The sequence below is a fragment of the Malus sylvestris genome, chromosome 14 (genome assembly GCF_916048215.2).
Source record: "Malus sylvestris chromosome 14, drMalSylv7.2, whole genome shotgun sequence".
NCBI classification, from domain to species: Eukaryota; Viridiplantae; Streptophyta; class Magnoliopsida; order Rosales; family Rosaceae; genus Malus; species Malus sylvestris.
The window spans coordinates 1713526-1736953 of record NC_062273.1 but is presented as its reverse complement, the minus strand read 5'-3'; the positions used below and the strand labels follow the sequence as shown (position 1 = coordinate 1736953).

General features: G+C 40.0%; 3 protein-coding genes and 1 pseudogene across 4 annotated transcripts; 2 read left to right on the top strand and 2 right to left on the bottom strand.

The window, feature by feature from the left end:
• Nucleotides 1-5755: 5755 nt before the first annotated feature.
• LOC126600369 (beta-1,4-xylosyltransferase IRX14-like) lies at nt 5756-7406 on the bottom strand (annotated as a pseudogene).
• Nucleotides 7407-8586: 1180 nt separating this feature from the next.
• On the bottom strand, nt 8587-8991 carry LOC126598445 (calvin cycle protein CP12-1, chloroplastic-like). The gene has a single exon (XM_050264811.1). The coding sequence runs from the start codon at nt 8974-8976 to the stop codon at nt 8587-8589; it is 390 nt and encodes a 129-aa protein (XP_050120768.1). The 5' UTR covers nt 8977-8991.
• A 3291-nt stretch (nt 8992-12282) lies between these two features.
• On the top strand, nt 12283-19624 carry LOC126599495 (pleiotropic drug resistance protein 2-like). 2 transcript variants are annotated; one of them, XM_050265879.1, is made up of 18 exons: nt 12284-13072; nt 13314-13434; nt 13562-13650; nt 13904-13988; nt 14098-14388; nt 14516-14606; nt 14696-15596; nt 15690-15850; nt 15996-16099; nt 16193-16358; nt 16461-16663; nt 16753-17085; nt 17184-17558; nt 17781-17914; nt 17996-18223; nt 18311-18482; nt 18570-18824; nt 19123-19624. In XM_050265879.1, the coding sequence occupies exons 1-18, from the start codon at nt 12696-12698 to the stop codon at nt 19390-19392; spliced, it is 4356 nt and encodes a 1451-aa protein (XP_050121836.1). In that variant the 5' UTR covers nt 12284-12695; the 3' UTR covers nt 19393-19624. The 2 variants fall into 2 exon arrangements, with proteins under 2 accessions (XP_050121835.1, XP_050121836.1); XM_050265878.1 differs by having other exon boundaries at nt 12283-13072; nt 18311-18824.
• Nucleotides 19625-19712: 88 nt separating this feature from the next.
• On the top strand, nt 19713-21628 carry LOC126599497 (tyrosine-protein phosphatase RLPH2-like). The gene is made up of 3 exons (XM_050265881.1): nt 19713-20519; nt 20972-21039; nt 21254-21628. Exons 1-3 carry the CDS (start codon nt 20000-20002, stop codon nt 21458-21460), a joined length of 795 nt encoding a protein of 264 aa, XP_050121838.1. The 5' UTR covers nt 19713-19999; the 3' UTR covers nt 21461-21628.
• The last annotated feature ends 1800 nt before the right edge of the window (nt 21629-23428 follow it).

The following is a 23428-nucleotide window of genomic DNA, read 5'->3' as shown; positions in this document are numbered from 1 at the left end:
TTACGGGTTAATTGGTTATTTTTATTGTTGTAATATCTTGAAAGTTGAAACGAATTGGAGTTTTTATATATATATTTTTTGGTAAATTACATAAAACTACCTTAAATATTGGGACAATTACAGTTTCATATCCTATCTTTAAAAAATTTCAATATCATATTTCATCTACGAATTTGTTACAATTTCATACCTTCCGTCAGTTTAAATAGTAACGTGGCTTGAGATGGGATCCATTCTCTTTTAAAAAATTAATTAAATATTAAAAAAATAAAATCATTTAATTTTTTTTGCATGTGGGACCCACCCCTTATCCCACTCATCCTTTCTTCCCCGTTCCTGTCTTCCCCAAACCCAAAACCAAATCCCCCCATACTCAGATCCCATCCGTGCAGTCCTCCTCCTCCTCATTCCCCTGCCTTCAACAACTCTGTCAATGCGGTATCTTTTGGGTTCGTAGCCACTGCCATTCTCATCTCCATGTTCTTAGTCATGGCCATCTTCGAGAGGTTCCTCAGACCCACCTCGTCGGACTTGTCGCCTTTTGGCCGCCTTGGCCCCAGAGATCTTGAGGCCCATATGGGTTTCAATGGAAAACTCAGCCACCCTTCACCAAAAGTAAGTAACCCACCCAGTGGCGAAGCCAGAATTCTGAATGAAGAGGGGTCTTTCACAAATATGTATATATATATATATATATATATGACTGTGTGTAAAAAGTTGAATTCATAACATGTTGACATATGCAATTTGTGTAATCCTCACAAAACTGAAAAAATTCTCTTAAATTCAATACTAAGAAGAAAAAAATGTAAAAACCCAGACAACCAAGTAAGAGGTAGGTTGTGGAAGGCTAAAGAAAATACAAAGAAGTAGAAAAAGAAGGAAAATGGGGAGAGGTATGCAAATAAAGAAGGTGGGTTGCTTTAGAAAATTATAGGGTGTACATTACTGTTAGGTGAGAGAATCGAACCAGAAGTGAGGTTGCTTTTTCCATTTAAAATTGCACATCTCTTTTAAAACTCCCCTGCCAAACTTATCGTTTCATTAGACAGCCGAAAAGATTTAAAATTAAAACAGTTTAACGACGTCGTTTGCTTCATCTTTTTCCATGAGGTTCACACCTCAGATGAAGTCAGGATGGGCCAGGGACTACCCTAGTCCCTTGGTGGCTCCGCCCCTGAACCCACCAACCAAATTCTTTTTCTGTTTAATTTATTGCATTGCAAAATGATTTCTGGGTTTTGTTTTGAATTGCATGTTGGTGTGATTTGTGGGAAAAAGTTGTGATTTTTACTTGTTTTTAACAAAAGAAGCAAACTTGGAAATGGTGGTGTGGACGGAGGGAGGGAGGGAGGGAGGGAGGGAGGGCGTGGCGCGGTTGAGGTGGGTGAGTGACAGCTGAAGGTGGTCAGCAAAGCCGGAGAAGCAGCGGGGGAGATCGAAGGGAGAGTGGTAGTAGTGATCGGCGTAGAGAAGACGAGAGCGGGGTGGGATCTGGTTTTGGGTTTGGGGAGGACGGGAGCGGACTAGGATCCTCTCCTGAGCTAAGGATGAGGAGACCAAGGAGTGTGGGCCGTTGGATGAAAATCAAATGATTACAATTATTATAACTTTAGAGGGACCCCCTGTTTGTAGTCGTTAGATTTTCATCCAACGGCTCACACTCCTTTGTCAGGAGGATCCTCATCCTTAGATCAGGAAAGGATCCTAGTCCGACAGGAGCGGGGAAGAAAGGGTGAGAGGGACAAGGGGTGGGTCCTATATGAAAAAAAAATATTAAATGATTTTATTTTTTTAGTTTTTAATATTTATTTAATTTTTTAATAGAGAGTGGATCCGGTCTCAAGTCATGTCACTATTTAACGAAATAATTGACAGAGAAAATGACGGAATGTATAAAATTGTAACAAATTCGTAGATGAGGTATGTCATTGAAATTTTTTTAAGATGAAATATGAAACTGTGACTGACCCAATAATTAATGTAGTTTTATGTAATTTACTCTATTTTTTTTATTTAAACCTGTTGATGCACAAAACCGGTTGGTCTTGGAACAACGTAAATCCGACCGTGAATCTGCATAAAATGTAAATGACACAAGAGTTATCGTGGTTCACCCCAAGGTTTGGGCTACGTCCACACTGATTGTATTATATTTCTCTGTTGAAGAGGGAGAGAGAGTTTAGAGCTTAGGGGATGTGAGGAGGCTTTGAGAGGATGAAGGAGCCTTAAGAAAATGGCCTCCCCCTAATTGTGAGGATGATGAGTCATTTTATAGAATAAGGACTCCTCACTTATTACATATTTGCCCCTTCCCTTATTGCATAATTACATTTGAGTCCTCCGAGTATTTATACGAGGTCTAAATACGGAGGCCCTAAATATGGTATAAACAGTAGTCCCCCAAGTCTTCAGTCAAGAGAGTCTTTTGGCTGGAGACTTGAAATTCAGTCCATGTGTGGGCCGAAGTAACTAGATACTGTCTTGAACTGATGCTCGATATGAGGCAGTGCTCAATCTGAAATGACGCTCAACTAGAAGTAGCACTCGCTGCGAGGCTGCTCGGCTTATGGCTTATGTTGCCTTGGTTGGCTTAGCTTGTGGCGTTGAAGGTGAGGGAGTCCCTTTTATAGAATAAGGGCTCACTCCTCAATACATAGATGATGGGCTATAGTTGATGCTCTCTAATGGTGGTGAGGGGAGTCCCTTTTATAGAATAAGGGTTTGCTCCTCAATACATAAATATGGGTTCGGAGTGATGCTCACGGCGAGACGGTTGCTCAGCTGGTGGCGTTGCTCTCTAATGAAGGTGAGGGAGTCATTTTTATAAAATAAGGGCTCGTTCCTCAGTACATGAATAATGGGTGCTCTCTAATGAAAGTGAGGGAGTTCCTTTTATAGAATAAGGGCTCGCTCCTCAATACATAAATAATGGGCTAAGTCCCCCAAGTATTTTTCATGAGGCCCAGTTGAGGCCCAATATATGGTACATAATGTAGTCCCTCAAGTCTTCGGTCAATAGAGTCTGTTGGCCGGAGACTTCAAATTGAATCTATGTATGGGCCGAAGTGCGGTTGTTCAGGGGCGGTATTTGTATACACTGCATTGAAGCTTTGTAGGTGAAGCTTTGCAAGTGAAGCGTTGAAGCTAGAGCTCTGTAAATGAAGCTTTCGAAGCTGGAACTTTTGGAAATGAAGCTTTTTGAAGCTGATTGACATAAGTGATGCTCATGAATGTTTATGTTGATTGACATGAGTGATGCTCATGAATGTTGTCATGAGTGATGCTCATGAATGTTAACATGAGTGATGCTCATGAATGTTGACATGAATGATGGTCATGAATGTTTATGTATGATTGTCATGAGTGATGCTCATGAATGTTTATGTTGCTTGACATGAGTGATGCTCATGAATGTTGTCATGAGTGATGCTCATGAATGTTAACATGAGTGATGCTCATGAATGTTGACATGAATGATGGTCATGAATGTTTATGTATGATTGTCATGAGTGATGCTCATGAATGTTTATGTATGATTGTCATGAGTGATGCTCATGAATGTTTATGTATGAAATGAGTAATGCTCATGTATAATCTGGAGTACTGGGCGTACTTTTGATCACCTGGATGGTGGCATGAAGGAAAGTACGAGTTGTACATTTCATCACCTGGTTGGTGGCATGAATGGCTAGTTGCCAAATTAGAGTACGGGTTGTACATCTCATTATCGGGTTGGTGGCATGAATGGCTAGTTGCCAAATGATATTAGAGTACGGGTTGTACATTTCATCACCCGGTTGGTGGTAATAGCCGCAGGTTGCCGAATAATTTTGGAGTACTGGGCGTACTTTTGATCACCTGGATGGTGCTATTTTGGGCTTATGGGCCTTCGCCCTCCACACAACATTCCAGCCTATTTATTTTGGGCTTTGCCGTTTTTTTTTTTTTTTTTTTTTTTTACCCTCTGATGGGGTTTTTACAGATGTCTCCGATGATAAAATAAATTACATCATTCAGAAATAACAAAAGTAAATCACATCATTTTGATGGGGTGTTTATTCCTCACTTTTGCTTTTTGATTTTGCTTTCTCTTTTGCCTTTTCTTTTCACTTTAACATCATGGTGTCGTCTGTGAAGAGTGGGAACATGCATGATGAAAGTTGGTGGGCATCTTCTGTGTTGTCATCGTGCGAAGTTGATTCCTTTAATCAACTTGGAGCTTGGGCTGCTGTGCATTAGTGGGTTGCTTTTTTTTTTTTTTTTTTTTCGCTTTTGTTTCTGTTTCTTGCATCTTCTTTTCTGTTTTTGCTTTTGCTCTTTTCTTTTTCTGCTTTGTTTGAAATATTCTCTCAACGAAGCTTGCCGTGCTTTGAATGCAGTCAAGTATAACCCAGCAGCAAGGAAAATTGTTGTCAAAGCAAACACCCTGGCAGCAGATAACACGCCGTCTCTGAGGACAAGGCAACTGGGTCTTGGTCTGGACCATTTTCTCAAGTGCCCTGACTCCACACTTACCCCGATCAATAGCAAGATCTCTCCAGTAGCAAAACAAAAACAAGTTGCAACAAAGAAAATTACGGTGAAGCACACGCACTCACTCCTTTTGGCAGATCTGGGTTTCTGGTCACCTTTGGAGTCCTCTGCTTCACCTCCGCTCATTCTCCATCTCCAGGTCCGTCTTCATCGAATCCATGCTCCACCCGATCACCATGTCAGGATTCGAAGCTCATTGTCTTCGTGGAATTGAAAATGGAAATCAACCAAAGCCAGGAATGCCTTGGCAAGGCTATGAAAACACAAACTGCAGCAGCTAATCACACGACAGCAACAATTCCAATGGAAATCTTGGAGACCTTCTGATTTTCGCGTTCATAGATTGCTATTTGGTAAAGGGTAAATGCCGTCAGTAAAACAGCATGACAAGAGAAAACGACGTCATTTGCTGCAACATGTATCATCTGTTTCTCGCCGTACTTTTTGAAGTACTGCTTTTGTACGACGGAAATTCAAGATGACTTGCGGGTAGAAGCTGACGGACCAACTCACGAACGCCATCCATCTCAACACTTCGTAAGTGATTTTCAGCAGAGTTGAGTTCCGCGACACCATTCCTTCCTCCCCAGTTTCTCATCCGATCCCGATTCGACACTGAGCTCCGGAGGTGGGGGTCCCACCCGGAGGGTAGCAAGGGGACGACGGTTGGACTACGATTGCAGCGGCGGACTAGCGATTTTCGGGTTCTGATAACAGGCTCTCTCTGGTAGAAGCCATGGGCAGTTGATCGAAATATTTGGAAAGAAAAACGACAAAATGATTCAGGTGGTTTCTTTTGAGTGCTGCGTTTAATGCGGTTGGGGTGGCAGGGGGGATGGCTTTGTTTTGAGCGTGTGACCGTGTGAGAGTGCGTAAGAGGGAGAGAAAAAGCACAGGTGTTGGAATTTGGATATTGCTTCTGTCGTTTTCCTTCTAATTTGCTTTTCCTTTTTGCTTTTTCTCCAGACATCTATTTTCTTTTTCTTTTGCCGTGTCTTCCACTTCTTTGTGGAATTGTTTACAATTCCACTAACACCTTTTTCTTTCTTTACTTTTGCTTTCTTTTTTCTTGTCGACTCGGTTGGATGAACTGGATCTCTCTCCAACTTCAAGATTTGAATGGCGCATTCCGTGAATGATAATATCATTGCTTCTGTCAGTGCTTTTGCTTTTCTTCTTTGTGAGCACATGACCCCTCCATGACTGCACCACTTTTTCTTTACACAGTTTTCAAAAGCAGCTGGACGATTAAAATGCTGGGGGGAAATTTACTATTGAAACGAGCTTCAACACGGAGCCACCAGAGCAAAACTTGGCGCCCACAATTTCCAAGTGGCTCAACCAAAGACAAGTCATTCAACAAGAATAAAGGGCTTACTATCAGCTCATCAGCCCCACCAATACTATCTAGATCATTAACCCACTATGGTTTATCTTCAGCTTCACTTCAAAGCAACCGTGAATTCAATACAAACCCAGCCCACTCCAGCTTATTGGGTAGTACAGGTGCTCAATCATCAATGTAATTTGCACTCTTTCCCACATAGGGCAAGGTGTTAAAGGTGTGCCAACCAATCAACTTATTGGAAGAGTTACAAGCAGGACCTTAAACTGGCATTGACAGGTTCTCCCCTTCTTCCTTTTTCTGAACTGTGGACTCAGACGATTCATCTGTATTATCTGAATGAGCAAGTATTCCCACCGAAACAGCACCAAACCATTTCACATTCTGCAACTCATCAACTCGTCGGATAAGTGATGTGAGAATTACTTGACACACAAATTAAACCCTCTTTTTGACAATTGTAGTATAGATGTAAGTAGGGTATCGTTCTAGGCCGGGGATTAGGAGGGATTGCTAATCTATTCTAAATTAATTTAAAAATATTAAATAAGACTCAAGGACACAAAACTAGGCTAAAAACTCTAATAACTCGAAACACACTTAAAATGACTCAAAATAATGAAAACAATTAAATTAAACACTAGGAACTGAAATTGACGGAAATTAAATTAAAAGACTAACAATAAAGAAAACTAACTAAATAATATAATTTAATAATGGATGGGTGTTTGGTTTTGATGAAAAGTAAATTAAACTTAATTAAATTACAGAATTGACAAAAACATAAAATTAAGGTAAAATGATAAATGACGGACTAGCTAGAGGGTTCTTCTCCACACATGACACATAAGCAACCTAAATTGATTTTCAGTTGTTCTTTCAATAAATTGTGAATTTCAATACTCCAGATTAACCGTGAACAGCACTTTTTTAACCCTCAGTTTTTCCACAAGTTATTGGGTTGGATGATTGCATACGACAACCCAAAACATTCCCTACAAGTTCCCTACATGAATTGCATAATAGAGATACAAGCAAGAATCATTAAGTTCTATGAAAAACATAAGCATTGACGAGGCACTCGTTACTATGATTTGCATGAAACTTATGCCAAGAATTTACTTAACACGATTGTGGATAACAACCTTCACTACTTGTGAATATAAGTTCATAACGATTATGTGAAATTCACTTATATTCTAGCATCAAATTCATGCATGTAAATTAAGTATGCATCCTTAATCGACATACAAAAATAAGTTATCAATCAAACAGTTAAGCAAATTAAATCACAACTCAGAAATCACAACTGAAGGTAATCAATTCATATTACAAATATATTCATGGCTTTGAATTAACCTTTAGCCAAAATAAACTTATTTACACATTATTAAAAAAAAGAAATAAAATAGAAGTTTGAAAAGATTAAACCGAAAGAAGATGATCTGCTGCGTTCGTGCTGATCAGTCCTCCTGGCGCAGTCTCTTTCCGTCTTCCTCGCTTTCCCGTGTCTTATCCAGCTCATGCTGCCCTTCCAACTGCCCGCTGCTGTCAGTCATTCTCTTCAGTTCACGCTGCCAAATGGCAGCTTCCCCCCCCCCGTGTCACACTGCCTTGCGTCCGTCACTCCCTTCTCACGCCCAGCTTCTTTTCAAACCTGCCCTCTATTCTATTTTCCTTTCCGTCAGTCTACCCGCGTCAACCCCTCTCGCTGCCCAAAGGCAGCACCTCGTCTGGACCCTCTCTCCTCTCGTTTTCTCTCCGCAGCTTCACGCTGCCCAAAGGGCAGCCCTCTGCCTTCCACCAATTCCCCCCCGCGTCTCTCCCTTTTCTTTTTCTTTCTGCTGCTGACCTATATCCCACGCGTGGACTTTCCACATCCCCTTCTTCTATTATTTCCTTGGATCCCGTCTTTTCTTTCCTTCTGCTGCCCTAGCTGCCAGCTGCCAAGGCAGCATCTTTTCTAGCTTTTCTTTTCCTCACGCCTTATCAGCTGCTAAGGCAGCTTCCTGCCTTTTTATTTTATGCCGCTGCCCATGTTTGGATTCCTTCCTTTTAATTATGCCGTGTCCCTCTTCCAGTTTTCTGCCTTCTTTTTCTTGCTTTGACTCCCCCAGCGTGCTGTCCACTTTGACTTGCTGTCCTCCCCGCGTGTCACGCTGTCTCCCGCACTCCTCTCTTGGATTCCCTTTATTTTATTCTTCTTTCTTCTCTTCCTTTGCAAACATCATAATAATGAGAGGGACAAACATTGTTTATAAAATGTAAATTAGTATTATCATGTGACAATAAAGGGTAAATTTGCATAACAGATCATATAAACACAAAAATAACGTAAATAGCTCAAAAATATAAGGAACTAACCAAGAAAAGACGAGTGAATTCGAAGTAAAAATATATATAAATATGATCCGATCAATAAGTAACTGTCGGGAACGTGAATCGGGTCATGGAGCGGGTCAGAGCTTGGAGAGTTCGGGTTCGGTGACGAGGAGTGGTAGTGCGCCACCGAGTCATTGTGCCCGACTCGGGTCAGGCCCGGCCAAGGATCAGCGAGCGAAGGGGCGAGCTGAACGCTGCATCACACTTGTGCGGTCTGCTCCTCCATCTCAAAAATCTCTCTCCCTAACCTCGTGTGGGGACTGACGGCGTCGCCGGGGCGTCTCAAAGCCAGGCTAAGGCATAGGCAGATTGAGATCCACCCATTAGTTGTTGTAAGTACGACACTCGTCGGTTTCAGGGTTATCCTTACATAATGTCTCTAAGGGGTCGGAACTTTCCTCGTTGGCACGTTTGTGGCTGGCGGCAGCGCTCAGCTCCTCCACCTTGTCCCACGCCACTACGCACTCCCCGTTTTCCGGGTCGTCTGAGCACTTCTCTTCGGCGATCTTGATGCTTTCCGCCACCTTTTCCGACAGTTTAACCGGTGCTGCGCTTACTGGCCTTACCAAGGTCATGCAGCGGCTAATGGAAGAGTAGCTTCTCCAGGTGGGGATGTTGAGTGACTGAAATGTCATCAGTGCCTCTGTTGCTTTTGACAACACCGCCCTTGGGGTGGAGAAGCTCACTTCTGCGAGTGTAGTGGTGGTTGCCATTTCTCCTTCTCTTCTTCTTTCTGGTTTCGAAGTGGTGAGGTGATAACAAGTATGAGGTTTAATTGGTGTTTTGTGTGGGTGGGTTTCCGAGAGACTGGCCTTGGAGGAAGGCAGATTTGATGGGAATCAGAGAGCCGCTGCTTGTGAGCGACTTTTTCATAAATTCACCAAGTACAACACCAATAAATAAAACCCAGAGAGAGAGATGGATGGTTTTCTGGAAAAAAATCCAAAAGTGAGGTTTTGGGCTCTTGAGTTGTGCAGATTCATGACGGAGGTGAAAAATTGAAAGAGAACCGACACAACTTTTCGTGTCGATTCCCACAGACGGCGCCAAATGTTGATGCACAAAACCAGATGGTCTTGGAACAACGTAAATCCGACCGTGAATCTGCATAAAATGTAAATGACACAAGAGTTATCGTGGTTCACCCCAAGGTTTGGGCTACGTCCACACTGATTGTATTATATTTCTCTGTTGAAGAGGGAGAGAGAGCTTAGAGCTTAGGGGATGTGAGGAGGCTTTGAGAGGATGAAGGAGCCTTAAGAAAATGGCCTCCCCCTAATTGTGAGGATGAGGAGTCATTTTATAGAATAAGGACTCCTCACTTATTACATATTTGCCCCTTCCCTTATTGCATAATTACATTTGAGTCCCCCGAGTATTTATACGAGGTCTAAATACGGAGGCCCTAAATATGGTATAAACAAAACCAACTAATGTAATTGTATTATTTATATTTATGAATAAAAGTTAAATATTTTATTTATTTTCTAGATAATTTTGAATTACTCATGGATTTTAGTTTGTGTTCTTGGAATTAGACGATATTTGTCGATCCTTCTATCGTATATTACGTTGCGTCAAACAAAGTTATTCGATGCTTACTAAATTGACACTATTTTATTCGTCGACACAATATTAACACAACCAATGTATACGAAATATCCTATTTTTATAGCATACCCCATACGATTGGCACAATACACAGTGCACAAGAAGTAAAAAAAAAATCTCTTCTATTAACTTTACATTTTTGACTAAATAAAAAAAGAAGTTTAGGAAAACTAATGAAAATGACTTGAAAATTTTAAGTTTTAACGATAAGGACAAAATAAATGGTAAAGTGAATAATACTAGGATTGACTTTTTAGTGTAAAAATATGATTTTTCATTAAAATGAACAGTATCAAAAAATTTTCGTTAAAGTTCCCTTGTTAAACTCGAACAAAGACTTGATAATCACGCTAAAAATAGTTTTCCATGTGTACGTTATTCTAGAAGGTCCAGCCATAATACTTCACCGTATATTGTGTGCTTCTAGAAGGTAGATATATATCATCTGGCAGATTCGATCCAAACCAACATCACTAGCTAAGTGTCAATCCATTTCAAGATCATACGTATACACTTTTGTCGACGCATATTTATTCAAATTGCTTAAAATTGTGTACTTTTTTCCCTGCATTTAAGTTTAAATTTTTATTTTCATACGTAGTTTAGATTAATTTAATTTAATTTTCGTTTGTATCATAAATTTCAGGACTTGCGCAATATTCCACAAAATATCAAATTTAAATATTTGTAACACTCGTTTTTCCTAGGAGTTGATAAATATATCTCTTATAGTGTGACCTAAGAAACAATTTTATACTGAACTTCTTGTCCCATACAGAAAATATAGAGAAACACATGATGATTATTTTGGAGCTCTAAAAATCATTTTCTAATTGTTATTAATTTTAAAATAACAATTCCTTGAATTACCTAATATTTGCTGTGCACCACCAATTTGCCAATACCACACAAAACAGTCCGTATATCTTATCAAATTATTGGGTTGTACTGTTTCTCAAAGTTTCACCAACAGGATCCTCTTCGGATCCTTTTTGGTGAGGATCATGGGGATCCGTGAAATGTATCTATTCATCATACATCATGCGATTAGTTTTTGTCAGATACTGTTTGTATTTAACTTTAAATAAAAATATTAAAATGATTTATGACCGTATAATGTACGATGAATAGACACGATTCACGAATCTTCGGGATCCTCACAAAAAAGATTTGGCGAGGATCTGGATTCAAAGTTTTAGATATCTTTTAATCCACGAAAAGAACAAGACCCTACTTCCAACTTGCTGCGACCAAGTATCAATTTGTGCTTTAATTCTAAGAAAAGATTGTCTTTTGGTTTTTCCTTTGCTACACGACTTGAAGTTCGATTACCTGCCTTTTAAGTTCCTGAGGTTAGTTCAAGTGAAGAGGACAAGTGTTGTAACCAGCCAACAGGATTACAATAAGTTCAGAGTCTAGGTTCGTTTTTCTCCAATATAAGTTATACAACAAAGAAAAACGATAAATAAACAATGCGATACAACTTTTTAGTTTTTACACAGTTCTTAACCTAAAGACTGAATTGCAGTATTTTTTTATTTTATAAAAAGGGACTAGCACGACAGTGCACTTTTTCGAGGATTATAAAAACTCATAGAGACATTTCAGTCTTCTTCTAATTACCAGCGTGTGATTCACAACGCCAGATAACGACACATAACGTGTCATATGAAATACAAATTTAGAATTCATCCTCAACCACTAGACCAACCTGTGATAATTAATTTCAGTGTTGGGTTAATTAGGTGTTGAAACTTGCTAATTGCTCTATCTACTTGTCATGAAATGCACCCGAGCATCCACTCTTGTTTATTTTTTGGGATAAAAAAGTAACAAAACATACACTCTTGTAAAATAACATAAAAAAAAACAAAACAATGGGTAGCAATTAAAAAAAAAAAAAGGCAGTGAGTTAAAAGTGAGCTGTAGAAGCAGTGTTACAAACGCACGTTAAAACAACCCACATATACTACACCCAAACACCAAACCTCTAAAACACTTATAGCTGAGTTAGTTAAAAATATTATTGAGATTTTGAGTTCGAATTTTCTCTTTAATATCGATTTTTTTTTATTAAAAATACGACTCTACATCTAATGTCATAATCAATTGATTGTAATTTTTATTTTCAAATTTCTAATCAATTATATTATACTATGAGAATTTTAATAAAACATTCATGGTATTGTTCATTTTTAACGAAAAATCACATTTTTACCTTTAACTGATACTGTTCACTATACCTTTAAAAATGACTTTTCATTAAAAGAAATTTTTTTTTTGAACTTTTCATTAGTTTTCGTTTATATTAATAGTGTCCGTCTGTGTTTCCTGCCATTAAAAAATATCTACTCAATCTGGGTTTGTATACCCAAAAAATTAAATAAATATAAACAGTCAGCATCAGGTCACATCAGCGCCAATTACATGAAGATTCCTAAATTCAAAGCTGCCGTGCGTGTGAAATCCCCTGCTGCTGCATATGAAATTGAGACCCTCGCCAAAATCTCCTAAAAGCACTCTCTTACTCTCTTTTACGGCGGCCAGAGTCAGTGCACCACCGTGGCACCCCGTTTTGCCGACGATGATTTAGTCGCACCACCACCAACTATTTCTGTAAGCCCCCTGAGTTAGTTTCGGCCAAAGATAAGCATCTGAGTTTGCTATAGTATCCGAAAGAACCGCACAGTTCAGTTAATACAACGACTTCACGGTTGTCGTTGCTAAAAAGTAGTGTCTGTCACACATGCTACCTTTGACACGGTTGTCCTAACAAAGGTGGCCAATACTCAGAAGCAAAAGCTGTGCTGAATTAGAACAAATGGCGGCGGCTTTGGCGGGGGACGATCTGGCTCGGTCGACGAGCCAGAGGAGCTGGGGGTCGGGGAGCAAGCGGAGCTGGGCGTCCACGAGTTTCCGGGAAGTGTGGCAGGCACCACCGGATGTGTTCAACAGGAGCGGGCGGCAGGACGAGGAGGAGGAGCTGCGGTGGGCGGCGATCGAACGGCTGCCGACGTATGACAGGTTGAAAAGAGGGATGCTGAGGCAGGTGCTGGATAGCGGAAAGGTGGTGACTGATGAGGTGGACGTGACGAGGTTGGGAATGCAGGACAAGAAGCAGTTGATGGAGAGTATACTGAAGGTTGTGGAAGATGATAACGAAAAGTTTTTGAGAAGACTTAGAGACAGAACTGATAGGTTTGAGACTCTTTCTTTCTTTTCTTTTTGAAAAAAACGATATTCTGAACTACTCTAATTTGCGGACGGGATTGAAACTCGAGTGCATGGGCGGTCACAATGCCCTACTCAACTCTACTCAACTTTGTCTTCAAAACCCAAGTGTTTGTTCTCCTTAAAAGAATGATAATCTTTTGCCCTTTTAATGATCTTTTTAATGTTTTTTTTATTTGGGTTTTTGTTACTTTTGTGAATTTTGTAGAGTGGGGATTGAAATTCCGAAGATTGAAGTTCGATATGAGAATTTGTCGATCGAAGGAGATGTGTATGTTGGGAGCAGAGCACTGCCTACTCTGCTTAATGCTACCTTAAACACTATTGAGGTTTGATTTCTTCAGATTTTCCATTTTTTTAAGACTAGTTTATGAAAGAAATATTTTTTCTTCTTAAATTTGTAACTTTCTTTCAATTTTTAATGATTTTTCAAGATGTTTGTTTTGTGGGATGCAGAGTGTTCTGGGATTAATTAAGCTTGCTCCATCAAAAAAGAGAAAGATCCAGATACTTACAGATGTCAGTGGAATTGTCAGACCTTCCAGGTATGAGATTACAAGTCCTTTTCTTTTCCAATTACTGTAAGGAATTGGTGGTTGATTTGCAGATTTCAAAAAGAAAAAAATATGTTTCAGTTTTTTTGGGTAATCTGTTGTTTTCTATATAGGTATGTAATTTTGATTTGTCCTTTCATTTCATCAACTATGTAGTTATGTTTTGGGGATCGGAGATTGAACTCCAGACCTCAGGTGCATGGGTGAATGCTCTCGACAGTTTACTGATATGATAATTTTCCAGGATGACCCTACTTTTGGGTCCTCCAGGTGCAGGCAAAACAACCTTGTTACTAGCACTTGCAGGAAAGCTTGATGATGATCTAAGAGTGAGATCCTCTCTCTCTCTCTCTCTCTCTCTCTCTCTCTCTCTCTAAATAGTTTAATTAGTTTGTATAATTAGGCTTTGTTATTGATTACTTAGAATATGGTGATCAGATTTCTGGGAAAATCACATATTGTGGCCATGAACTGAATGAGTTTGTTCCTAAAAGAACATGTGCTTACATTAGTCAGCATGATCTTCACTATGGGGAAATGACAGTGAGAGAGACGTTGGATTTCTCGGGACGATGTTTGGGTGTCGGAACTAGATACCAAATGCTGGCTGAACTCTCAAGAAGAGAGAAAGAAGCCGGAATCAAGCCTGACCCCGAGATTGATGCATTCATGAAAGCCACCTCAGTCTCAGGCCAGAAGACTAGTTTGGTCACAGATTATGTTCTCAAGGTTCGTAATTGCCTTCATTTTTTAAGACAAACGTTTTCTGCGAGCCCCTGTTTATTTATGTCCCTTAATTCTCTTTTGGTTTATGATTCTTGGAAAATCTGACTAATTAGTATAGAAATTTTGACAGATACTTGGATTGGACATCTGTGCTGATATCATGGTTGGTGATGATATGAGAAGGGGTATTTCCGGTGGCCAGAAAAAGCGCGTGACCACGGGTATATTTTTTCACACCATGTTGTTAATTTTGTTCATCAAATCTTCTTATAATTATGGTTTAGGGACTAATTGCTTGAACAATGTGCAGGGGAGATGTTGGTAGGACCAGCAAAGGTTCTTCTGATGGATGAGATATCAACAGGGTTAGACAGTTCCACAACTTTTCAGATATGCAGATACATGCGGCAATTGGTTCACATAATGGATGTTACCATGGTCATCTCTCTTCTGCAGCCCGCGCCGGAGACATTTGAGCTCTTCGATGACCTAATACTGCTTTCGGAAGGGCAGATCGTGTACCAAGGTCCACGCGAGAGTGTCCTCGAGTTCTTTGAACATGTGGGATTCAAGTGCCCAGAGAGGAAAGGAGTTGCCGATTTTTTGCAAGAGGTGACATCCAAGAAGGACCAAGAACAATATTGGTTAAAAAAAAGCCAGCCCTACAGATATATCTCGGTTCCTGAGTTCGTGGAGGCCTTCAGCTCTTTTCAGAGTGGCCAACAACTTGTAGCTGATCTCAGGGTTCCTTACGACAAGTCCAGAGCTCATCCGGCTGCATTGGTCACAGAGAAGTATGGCATTTCAAACTGGGAATTGTTCAAGGCATGTTTTTCGAGGGAGTGGCTGCTAATGAAGCGGAATTCGTTCGTGTACATATTCAAGACCACACAGATTACAATCATGTCTTTGATTGCCTTCACTGTGTTCCTTAGAACAGAAATGCCTGTGGGCACAGTACAAAATGGAGGAAAATTTTTCGGAGCGTTGTTCTTCAGTCTGATTAATGTGATGTTTAATGGTATGGCGGAACTGGCAATGACTGTTTTCAGACTTCCTGTTTTCTATAAGCAGAGGGATTTCTTGTTTTATCCTGCGTGGGCTTTTGGATTACCAATTTGGGTCCTCAGGATCCCACTTTCATTCGTGGAATCAGGGATTTGGATCATTCTTACCTATTACACCATTGGATTTGCTCCATCTGCTAGCAGGTAAATAGTAGTGGTCACATTTTTCAGTTTCCATCTTATAAATTTATACCTTCCAGAACACCAACTCACACGATTTTTTCTTCATTGTTCCAGATTTTTCAAACAGTTCTTGGCATTCTTTGGCATACATCAGATGGCTCTGTCCCTCTTTCGGTTCATTGCTGCACTTGGAAGAACACAAGTTGTTGCTAACACGCTCGGTACCTTTACCTTGCTAATGGTATTTGTCCTGGGAGGATTTATTGTTGCCAAAAGTAAGTAATCGATCTTATATCTGACCTTCTCGTGTTAATGTAGTTAAACCAAGCTAACGCATGTTTAAATTTGTTCTAAGTTTCCTGAAAATTTCAGATTATTTATGATTGTTCACTTTCTAAGCTATCCTTCTTATGAATGCAGATGACCTTGAGCCTTGGATGCTATGGGGCTACTACATTTCTCCTATGATGTACGGACAGAATGCGATCGTCATGAATGAATTCCTTGACAAAAGATGGAGCGCGGTAAGATCTCTCTGTGGTTTGATTGTCTTCAGTTCATGATTTTTCGTTCCATAAAAACACGTTCATCTAATCAATTCTCATCTTCGTTTGCAGCCAAATACAGATCCAAGAATTAACGCAACTACAGTCGGGAAAGTCCTTCTCAAGTCTAGAGGATTCTTCACAGATGAATACTGGTTTTGGATATGTGTTGGAGCACTATTTGGTTTTTCTCTTCTCTTCAACATCTTGTTCGTTGCAGCATTGACTTTTCTGAACCGTAAGTTCATCTCACTTTGGAGCTTTACTCTCTTTTGTTAACGGAAATGAAGTTCCGGAGCTGACCCACCCCTCATTTTCTTTTTCGGGGAACCAACATCAGCTCTCGGGGATTCGAAAGCTGTCATAGCTGATGACAAAAGTGAAGGAAAGAGAAGGAAGTCATTAAGTGAAATAATGACAGTGAAAAGTTCTTCAGAAATTGCTGGTGCTTCGGATCATACACCAAAGAAAGGAATGGTTTTGCCCTTCCAACCCCTTTCGCTTGCGTTTAACCATGTGAACTACTTTGTGGATATGCCCCATGTAAGTCGTTAATTTCAGACATTTTATTCCTGATGCTTCACATACTCATTTCGATCAAGAAATATACTCGTTTTGGTTACTGATTTCAGGAAATGAAGACTCATGGAGTTGAAGAAGATCGCCTTCAATTACTACGAGATGTCAGTGGTGCTTTTAGACCAGGAATATTGACAGCGCTTGTAGGTGTTAGTGGTGCTGGAAAGACAACTCTTATGGACGTCCTGGCAGGTAGAAAGACTGGTGGATATATCGAAGGAACCATTAACATATCTGGTTATCCAAAGAACCAAGAAACATTTGCTCGTGTCAGCGGTTATTGTGAACAGAATGACATCCATTCCCCGCATGTTACTGTCTATGAATCTCTCGTGTATTCAGCCTGGCTCCGTCTTGCTTCTGATGTCAATACACAAACACGAAAGGTATGCTGCACTGGAATCTTTCTTATCAAGACTTTAAATCGTATTTTCAATTTAATCTTGAAATCTTATTTTCAATCTTCTTTTTAATGGTGATACAGATGTTTGTTGAAGAAGTCATGGATTTGGTTGAGCTTAATCCAATAAGAAATTCTCTCGTTGGCCTCCCGGGACTAGATGGTCTTTCAACAGAACAACGGAAGAGACTAACCATAGCTGTGGAGCTGGTTGCTAACCCCTCTATTATTTTCATGGATGAACCGACATCTGGTCTCGATGCCAGAGCTGCTGCTATTGTCATGCGTACTGTGAGAAACACGGTGGACACAGGCAGAACTGTTGTCTGCACAATTCACCAGCCAAGCATAGATATTTTTGAATCTTTCGACGAGTTACTCTTGATGAAACGTGGAGGGCAAGTCATTTATGCTGGACCCCTCGGCCGCCACTCTCACAAGCTTGTAGAATATTTTGAAGTGAGTTTTCCTTTCACTTCTTATTTCTTGTACGTCCTTCACTAGTAATTTTAGAGAAGTGATTTCCGCACGAGCCCTGTTTATTTCTCGTCTTACATTGAATAAATCAAAGGAGAATCAAATGCCAAAATAAACTAGTTATGCAGAAGAAGAAAATGCATGTGTGGAAGTCATTTCCTGTGATTTTAATGCGGTCTGGACTTGTATCTTTAACCTCCACAGGCCATCCCGGGTGTGCCCAAGATCAAGGATGGTTACAATCCTGCTACATGGATGCTTGAGGTCACTGCTCCTGCAGTTGAGACTCAACTTGATGTGGACTTTGCAGACGTTTACCAAAACTCCTCGCTTTACCAGTAAGTGTCGTAATATCTTTCTCGTGTAAGCTATGATTTCTAGTTTTATGATTCTCACTCTTCCTCTTGATGTTCTTTTAGGAAGAACCAGGAGCTTATCAAAGAGCTTAGTACACCAGCTCCCGGGTCCAAAGATCTCTACTTTCCAACCAAATTCTCTCAACCTTTCCCGGTTCAGTGCAAAGCTTGTTTCTGGAAAATGCATTGGTCTTATTGGAGAAATCCTCAGTACAATGCCATCCGATTCTTTATGACCATTGTCATCGGTGTCTTATTCGGTCTTATCTTCTGGCAGAAGGGACAGCAGACGTAAGCTCTGGTTTTTTAACTGCAAAATTGACGAAATCATGTTATTGGCATCTCTATTTATTATGAACGAATTTTTTCTTGTAACAGAGCACAACAGCAAGATCTGATGAACCTTTTGGGAGCTATGTATGCTGCTGTGCTTTTTCTTGGAGCCACGAATGCTTCTGCGGTCCAATCTGTTGTTGCCATTGAAAGAACAGTTTTCTACCGTGAAAGAGCTGCCGGAATGTATTCTGAACTGCCTTATGCATTTGCTCAGGTGATGTATAAAATTGACAAATTGTTAGAGACCTTTTGGCACACATCATATTACTTGATTGACAACTTATCCCCCCTTTTTTTACAGGTGGCTATAGAGACAATCTATGTTGCAATCCAAACATTTATATATACACTTCTTCTCTACTCCATGATTGGATTCGAGTGGAAAGTCGAAAAATTCCTTTGGTTCTACTACTATATCCTAATGTGCTTCATCTACTTCACGATGTACGGTATGATGGTGGTTGCACTGACTCCGGGCCACCAGATTGCTGCCATTGTCATGTCCTTCTTCCTCAGTTTCTGGAACTTGTTTTCCGGATTCCTCATTCCAAGACCGGTACGTCATATCAAAATTAAGGGCCTATTTGGGATTGTTTCTAGAAGAGATAAAAGCATTTCTGACTATCAAACATTGTTCTAACTGCATTTGGTAGAACAACTTAGCTTCTAGACTCATAGAAACGTTTTCTGGAGAAGCACTCCTAACAAAACTGTTTATAAGTAGAAATGCTTCTTACGAAAACAATCCCAAACTAGCCCTAAGTATGCGGTCGATGCAAATTCCTTTCTTTTAACCTCACTACATGAAAGCCCATAGTTCAAAAATTAACTTTGAATTTCTATTGTGTTTGCAGCAAATACCAATATGGTGGAGGTGGTACTACTGGGCTTCCCCTGTGGCCTGGACACTTTATGGCCTTGTAACATCCCAAGTGGGTGACAAGAATGCTGACCTTATCCTGCCTGGATATGGCACCATGCCATTGAAGAAGTTCCTCAAAGATGACCTTGGTTTTGAGTATGACTTCCTTCCGGCCGTCGCCGCCGCACACGTCGGCTGGGTTCTTCTTTTCTTCTTTGTGTTTGCCTATGGCATCAAGTTCCTCAACTTCCAAAGGAGATAGAGAAAGAACCAACTTTCAATACTACTGCATCATATTAGAAAGTCTTGGGGAGAGTATTAGTTTTTGTAATTTGTGTTAGTTTTCTAGTTTCTGGTGGAGGAGTGTTTAATTAGGGTTTATCCAAAAATGCAATTTCTGAACGAGTTGGAATGTCATGATTATTGTGAGTGGTGTGATATGAACGTTACGTAGACAAGTTTCATTTTTAGTAAACGATTAGATTTTACGTGCATCTTTTTTGTTATGCTATGACTCACTTGCATAACTGGCAAAGTCTATGACTCTATGACTAACAAATAATATTACATGTATCACATTTATTAACCTTATGACGTAATTTTATGAGTAATATGGTCGATGAACAAATAAACTTTTAAGTACGACAATCGTTACATCAAGGAATATTATCAATTCACTTCCAATGTAATCGAATGTCAATATGACATTGCAAATTTGTAATAACATCACGTAAACTGTGTGAGACGTTCAAACCAGAAAAATTACACAACCGGCGGTAAATGACAGCCACGAACACCCAACATATATAATCCCCAGGCTCTCAAGAGTCAAGACTCAAACTTTCCGCACAAATCTGCACAGAGATTCAATGTCAGACCCAAAAGCAAAACCCAGAGTGGTGTCCTGCATCGGCGACACCCATGGCTTCCACACCAAGCTCCAGAATCTCTGGTCCAATCTCCAATCCGCCATCGACCCATCAGATTTCTCCACCGCCCTCATCATTTTCCTCGGGGATTACTGCGACCGCGGCCCGGACACCAGGAAAGTCATCGACTTTCTCAGCTCCCTTCCCACCAGATATCCGAATCAGAAGCACTTCTTCCTCTCCGGTAACCACGACCTGGCCATCGCCGCCTTCGTGGGCGTCCTGCCGCCGCCTCCCGACGGGTCGGAGTTTTCCGAGGTGTGGAAGGAGTATGCGGATAGCGAGGAGAGAGAAGGTTGGTTTAAGGGAGATGGGTACGAGAGAATGCACTTGCAGGGCAGGAGATGGGGTGGGAAGATCAAGGCCAAGTTTAATGCAGCAAAAGGGGCGGAGTACAAAGGGTCGATTTATGATGCTGGGCCCACATTTGAATCCTATGGGGTCCCACATGGTTCTGCTGGTATGTGTTTCAATTTTGCTGGATTTGTGTGTGAGATTCATGGATTTTTTGTTTGCTGATTTTGGATTTTTGTTTTGGATTGTTTGTTGATTTAATCCATTTTGTTATGGATTGTTTGTTGATTTGATCATTTTGTTAAGTTCTTTTGTCATTATGGATGTACCATTATGTTATTAATTTATTATTATTCGCAAACGTGGGTTAGGGCAGTTTTCTAGGGCAATGTTCCCGCCCTTTGCACTCAAACGCAAGTCCCCCTTCCCATAGTTTAGAATAGTTTAGAATATGGTCTTTGTCAAAAAAGAACTTGTTAGTATTCAGTGATTTGGTCACCTAGTGTCATATACTTACAATGTTTATACTCGGACTGGTCCGTGTGCTTTATTTGCAAATTCAATGTTGTAGCTTTGTTCTGTAGTTTTCTGTGTTGAAAGAATGATTGTTATGGGCAGATTTGGTTAAGGCTATTCCTGACAAACACAAGAGGTTTCTTTCTGATATGGTTTGGGTCCATGAAGAGGTGAGGCCTGTTCTATTTCCTATCTTTTTTTTTTTTTGGATGAACACTGGAGCCGGGGGTGTAAAATTTACTAAAATGTGAGAAAAAACCTTTAAATTTCAATTGGTTCACTCTCCCATTCTTTTTGTGTGTGCTGGAGCGGAATGCAGTAGTTGAGAACTGTATGACCTAATGCTGAAGCTTAGTTGGTCTTGATGATGTGCGTTTTTTCCAGGATAATGTCTGCATAGAGACTGCAGATCGAATCAAACACTGTAGATTGATTGTTGTGCATGCTGGTTTAGAGAAAGATAAAGATGTCAAGCAGCAGTTGGCGTTTTTGAAAGCCAAAGACACCCGGGTGCCTAAGATAGAGGCTCTGAGTGGGAGGAAAAATGTATGGGATATACCAAAGGAAATGGCTTTCCACCTCTTAATATGAGCAATCCTTTCTACTGAAACGTTCGTTGTTTATTGTCCGATGATTTTTGTATTTCTTATGTTCGTTAGTTCTCAATAAAGACTTCATCTTTTGTGGGTTAACTGAGATTTGATATACAACATACAATGAAATGCAACTGGAATCAATAGATATTCGGTGTTGTGGTCCTGATAGTAACTGACAGAGAAACCAACTATTGTCGTAAGTGGTCATCACGCGAAACTTAACATTGAAGGCCTCAAACTGACCATTGATGAAGGTGGTGGTATGGCCGAAAGACCAGTGGCTGCAGTTGTGCTCCCCTCTATGAAAATAGTCCTCGATACAGATGCGTTGACAAACTAGTTTCAAATCTGGGGTACATACTTACATTGTCATATACTATACTTATAATAAAGTATCTATTTGATAGCAAAATTTGGTAAAAGCGCATAAACAACGGATGAATTGGATCCTATGAGCTAGTGTAGAACTGTAGAGCTGATAAATTGTTCAGGTGCATCAATTGTAATGATATAATTTGTTTGAAGTTTTTGCCTGAACAATTCGGACACTGGCACCCCTCTTGTTTCCATCACATTTTCAGCGTTTTAAGGAACGCGATCTTCACATTATCGCCATTCTTAAGCATAGGTTTATAGCTGTGTTCGTTACTGTCGTATTGTCTGTCTTTTCTGCACATGCCAAGCTTGTAAACTAGAAACTTTGTTGCTTAAATAGCACAGAAATTCCTGAAAAGATTTGGTTGTTGCATCGAGCTATTGTCTTGTATATTAGAAATTATAGAGCGGTTGGAAGTCCGCTCAAGAATTCAGGGAATTTAACAGGCGAACGTGATTCGGTCAAAAGGCTATGTATATGTGAGGATCGTTCCTTTCATAACATGAACATGTGAACATTCCGTAATATTTATGAGAAGCCACCACGACACAATTGAGCAGATTTGAAGTCCATTTTTGTAGTTGAACTGAAAATGGGGGTAGGATTCTCTCTCCTGCTATTTTCATCCCCCTTTCTCTCTTCTCTTACATTTTTTTTTTGTCTTATTGTCTCTATAAAAAAAATTAATATAAAATTTTGATGTGATTTAACCGTAACTGTTCAAGTAGGAGGAGAGGAAATGAGAGAGACCACAAAAGAAGAGAGGAGAAAATCTTCCTTCTTGAAAACGAAGGCCAAGAAAGTGACTTTTGTTAGAGAGAGAGACAGTGAGTCACATAAAGCCATAAATGGCCGGACTGAGGATTGGTTTGATATTGCTATGCTTTGAAAAAAAACTGCTTCTGTTGTGTTGTGAGAATAAGCAGCTGTGAAATAAAGCAGCAGAATGTTTGGTAAACTTTTTTGTAAAAGTGCTTTTGAAAAAAAAAAGCAGTATTATGTATTTGATAAACTTTTATGTAAAACAGATATGAAAAAAAAGCTGGTTTTTCAAAGCTGAGTTTTGTAGCTTTGTGTTTTTGGCTTTTTTCACCCAAAACTGTGAAAAAAAGCTGAAGCTGAATGTTTACGAAATATAAAAAAGCTCCCAGCTTTTTTTGATAGCCACTTTTTTCAGAATCACCTTAGTACCAAACCAGGGCTGAAAGAGATCATGTATGTGTTGTACTTTGCGTTCCATGAAATTACTTTATTACTAGAGCGACCCACTAATGGAAAAAAAAATAGGAGTTATTTGGTAAAGCATGTCATGTGATGTACTGAGTGCAAAATAGATTGGTGATGATGTGGCGTTAAGCATGTGAGAACAAAATCTCAAATCATATATTGGACAGGAAGTCTAATGTCCATAGATCACTCGCATTATTTAATTACTGTCACGGTTTTAGAACACCAAGTAATGTAGATTCAGCAAATTTAATAGCTCCATCTTTCACCCGTAGATCCAAAAGAGGTAGCATGCCAAAACAAAAAGGCTAAATAGCCAAAATGGTCTCTGAAATTTGCATAACTCATCACTTTGGTCCC

Bases quoted from the DNA above. Each gene is read 5' to 3' on its own strand.
- LOC126598445 (XM_050264811.1), bottom strand. From the start codon at position 8,976: ATGGCAACCACCACTACACTCGCAGAAGTGAGCTTCTCCACCCCAAGG.
- LOC126599495 (XM_050265878.1), top strand. From the start codon at position 12,696: ATGGCGGCGGCTTTGGCGGGGGACGATCTGGCTCGGTCGACGAGCCAG. The intron at 14,389-14,515 runs GTTCGTAATTGC...AAATTTTGACAG, and splicing joins TCACAGATTATGTTCTCAAG to ATACTTGGATTGGACATCTG. The intron at 18,825-19,122 runs GTACGTCATATC...TTGTGTTTGCAG, and splicing joins GATTCCTCATTCCAAGACCG to CAAATACCAATATGGTGGAG.
- LOC126599497 (XM_050265881.1), top strand. From the start codon at position 20,000: ATGTCAGACCCAAAAGCAAAACCCAGAGTGGTGTCCTGCATCGGCGAC. The intron at 20,520-20,971 runs GTATGTGTTTCA...TGTTATGGGCAG, and splicing joins GGTCCCACATGGTTCTGCTG to ATTTGGTTAAGGCTATTCCT. The intron at 21,040-21,253 runs GTGAGGCCTGTT...CGTTTTTTCCAG, and splicing joins TGGTTTGGGTCCATGAAGAG to GATAATGTCTGCATAGAGAC.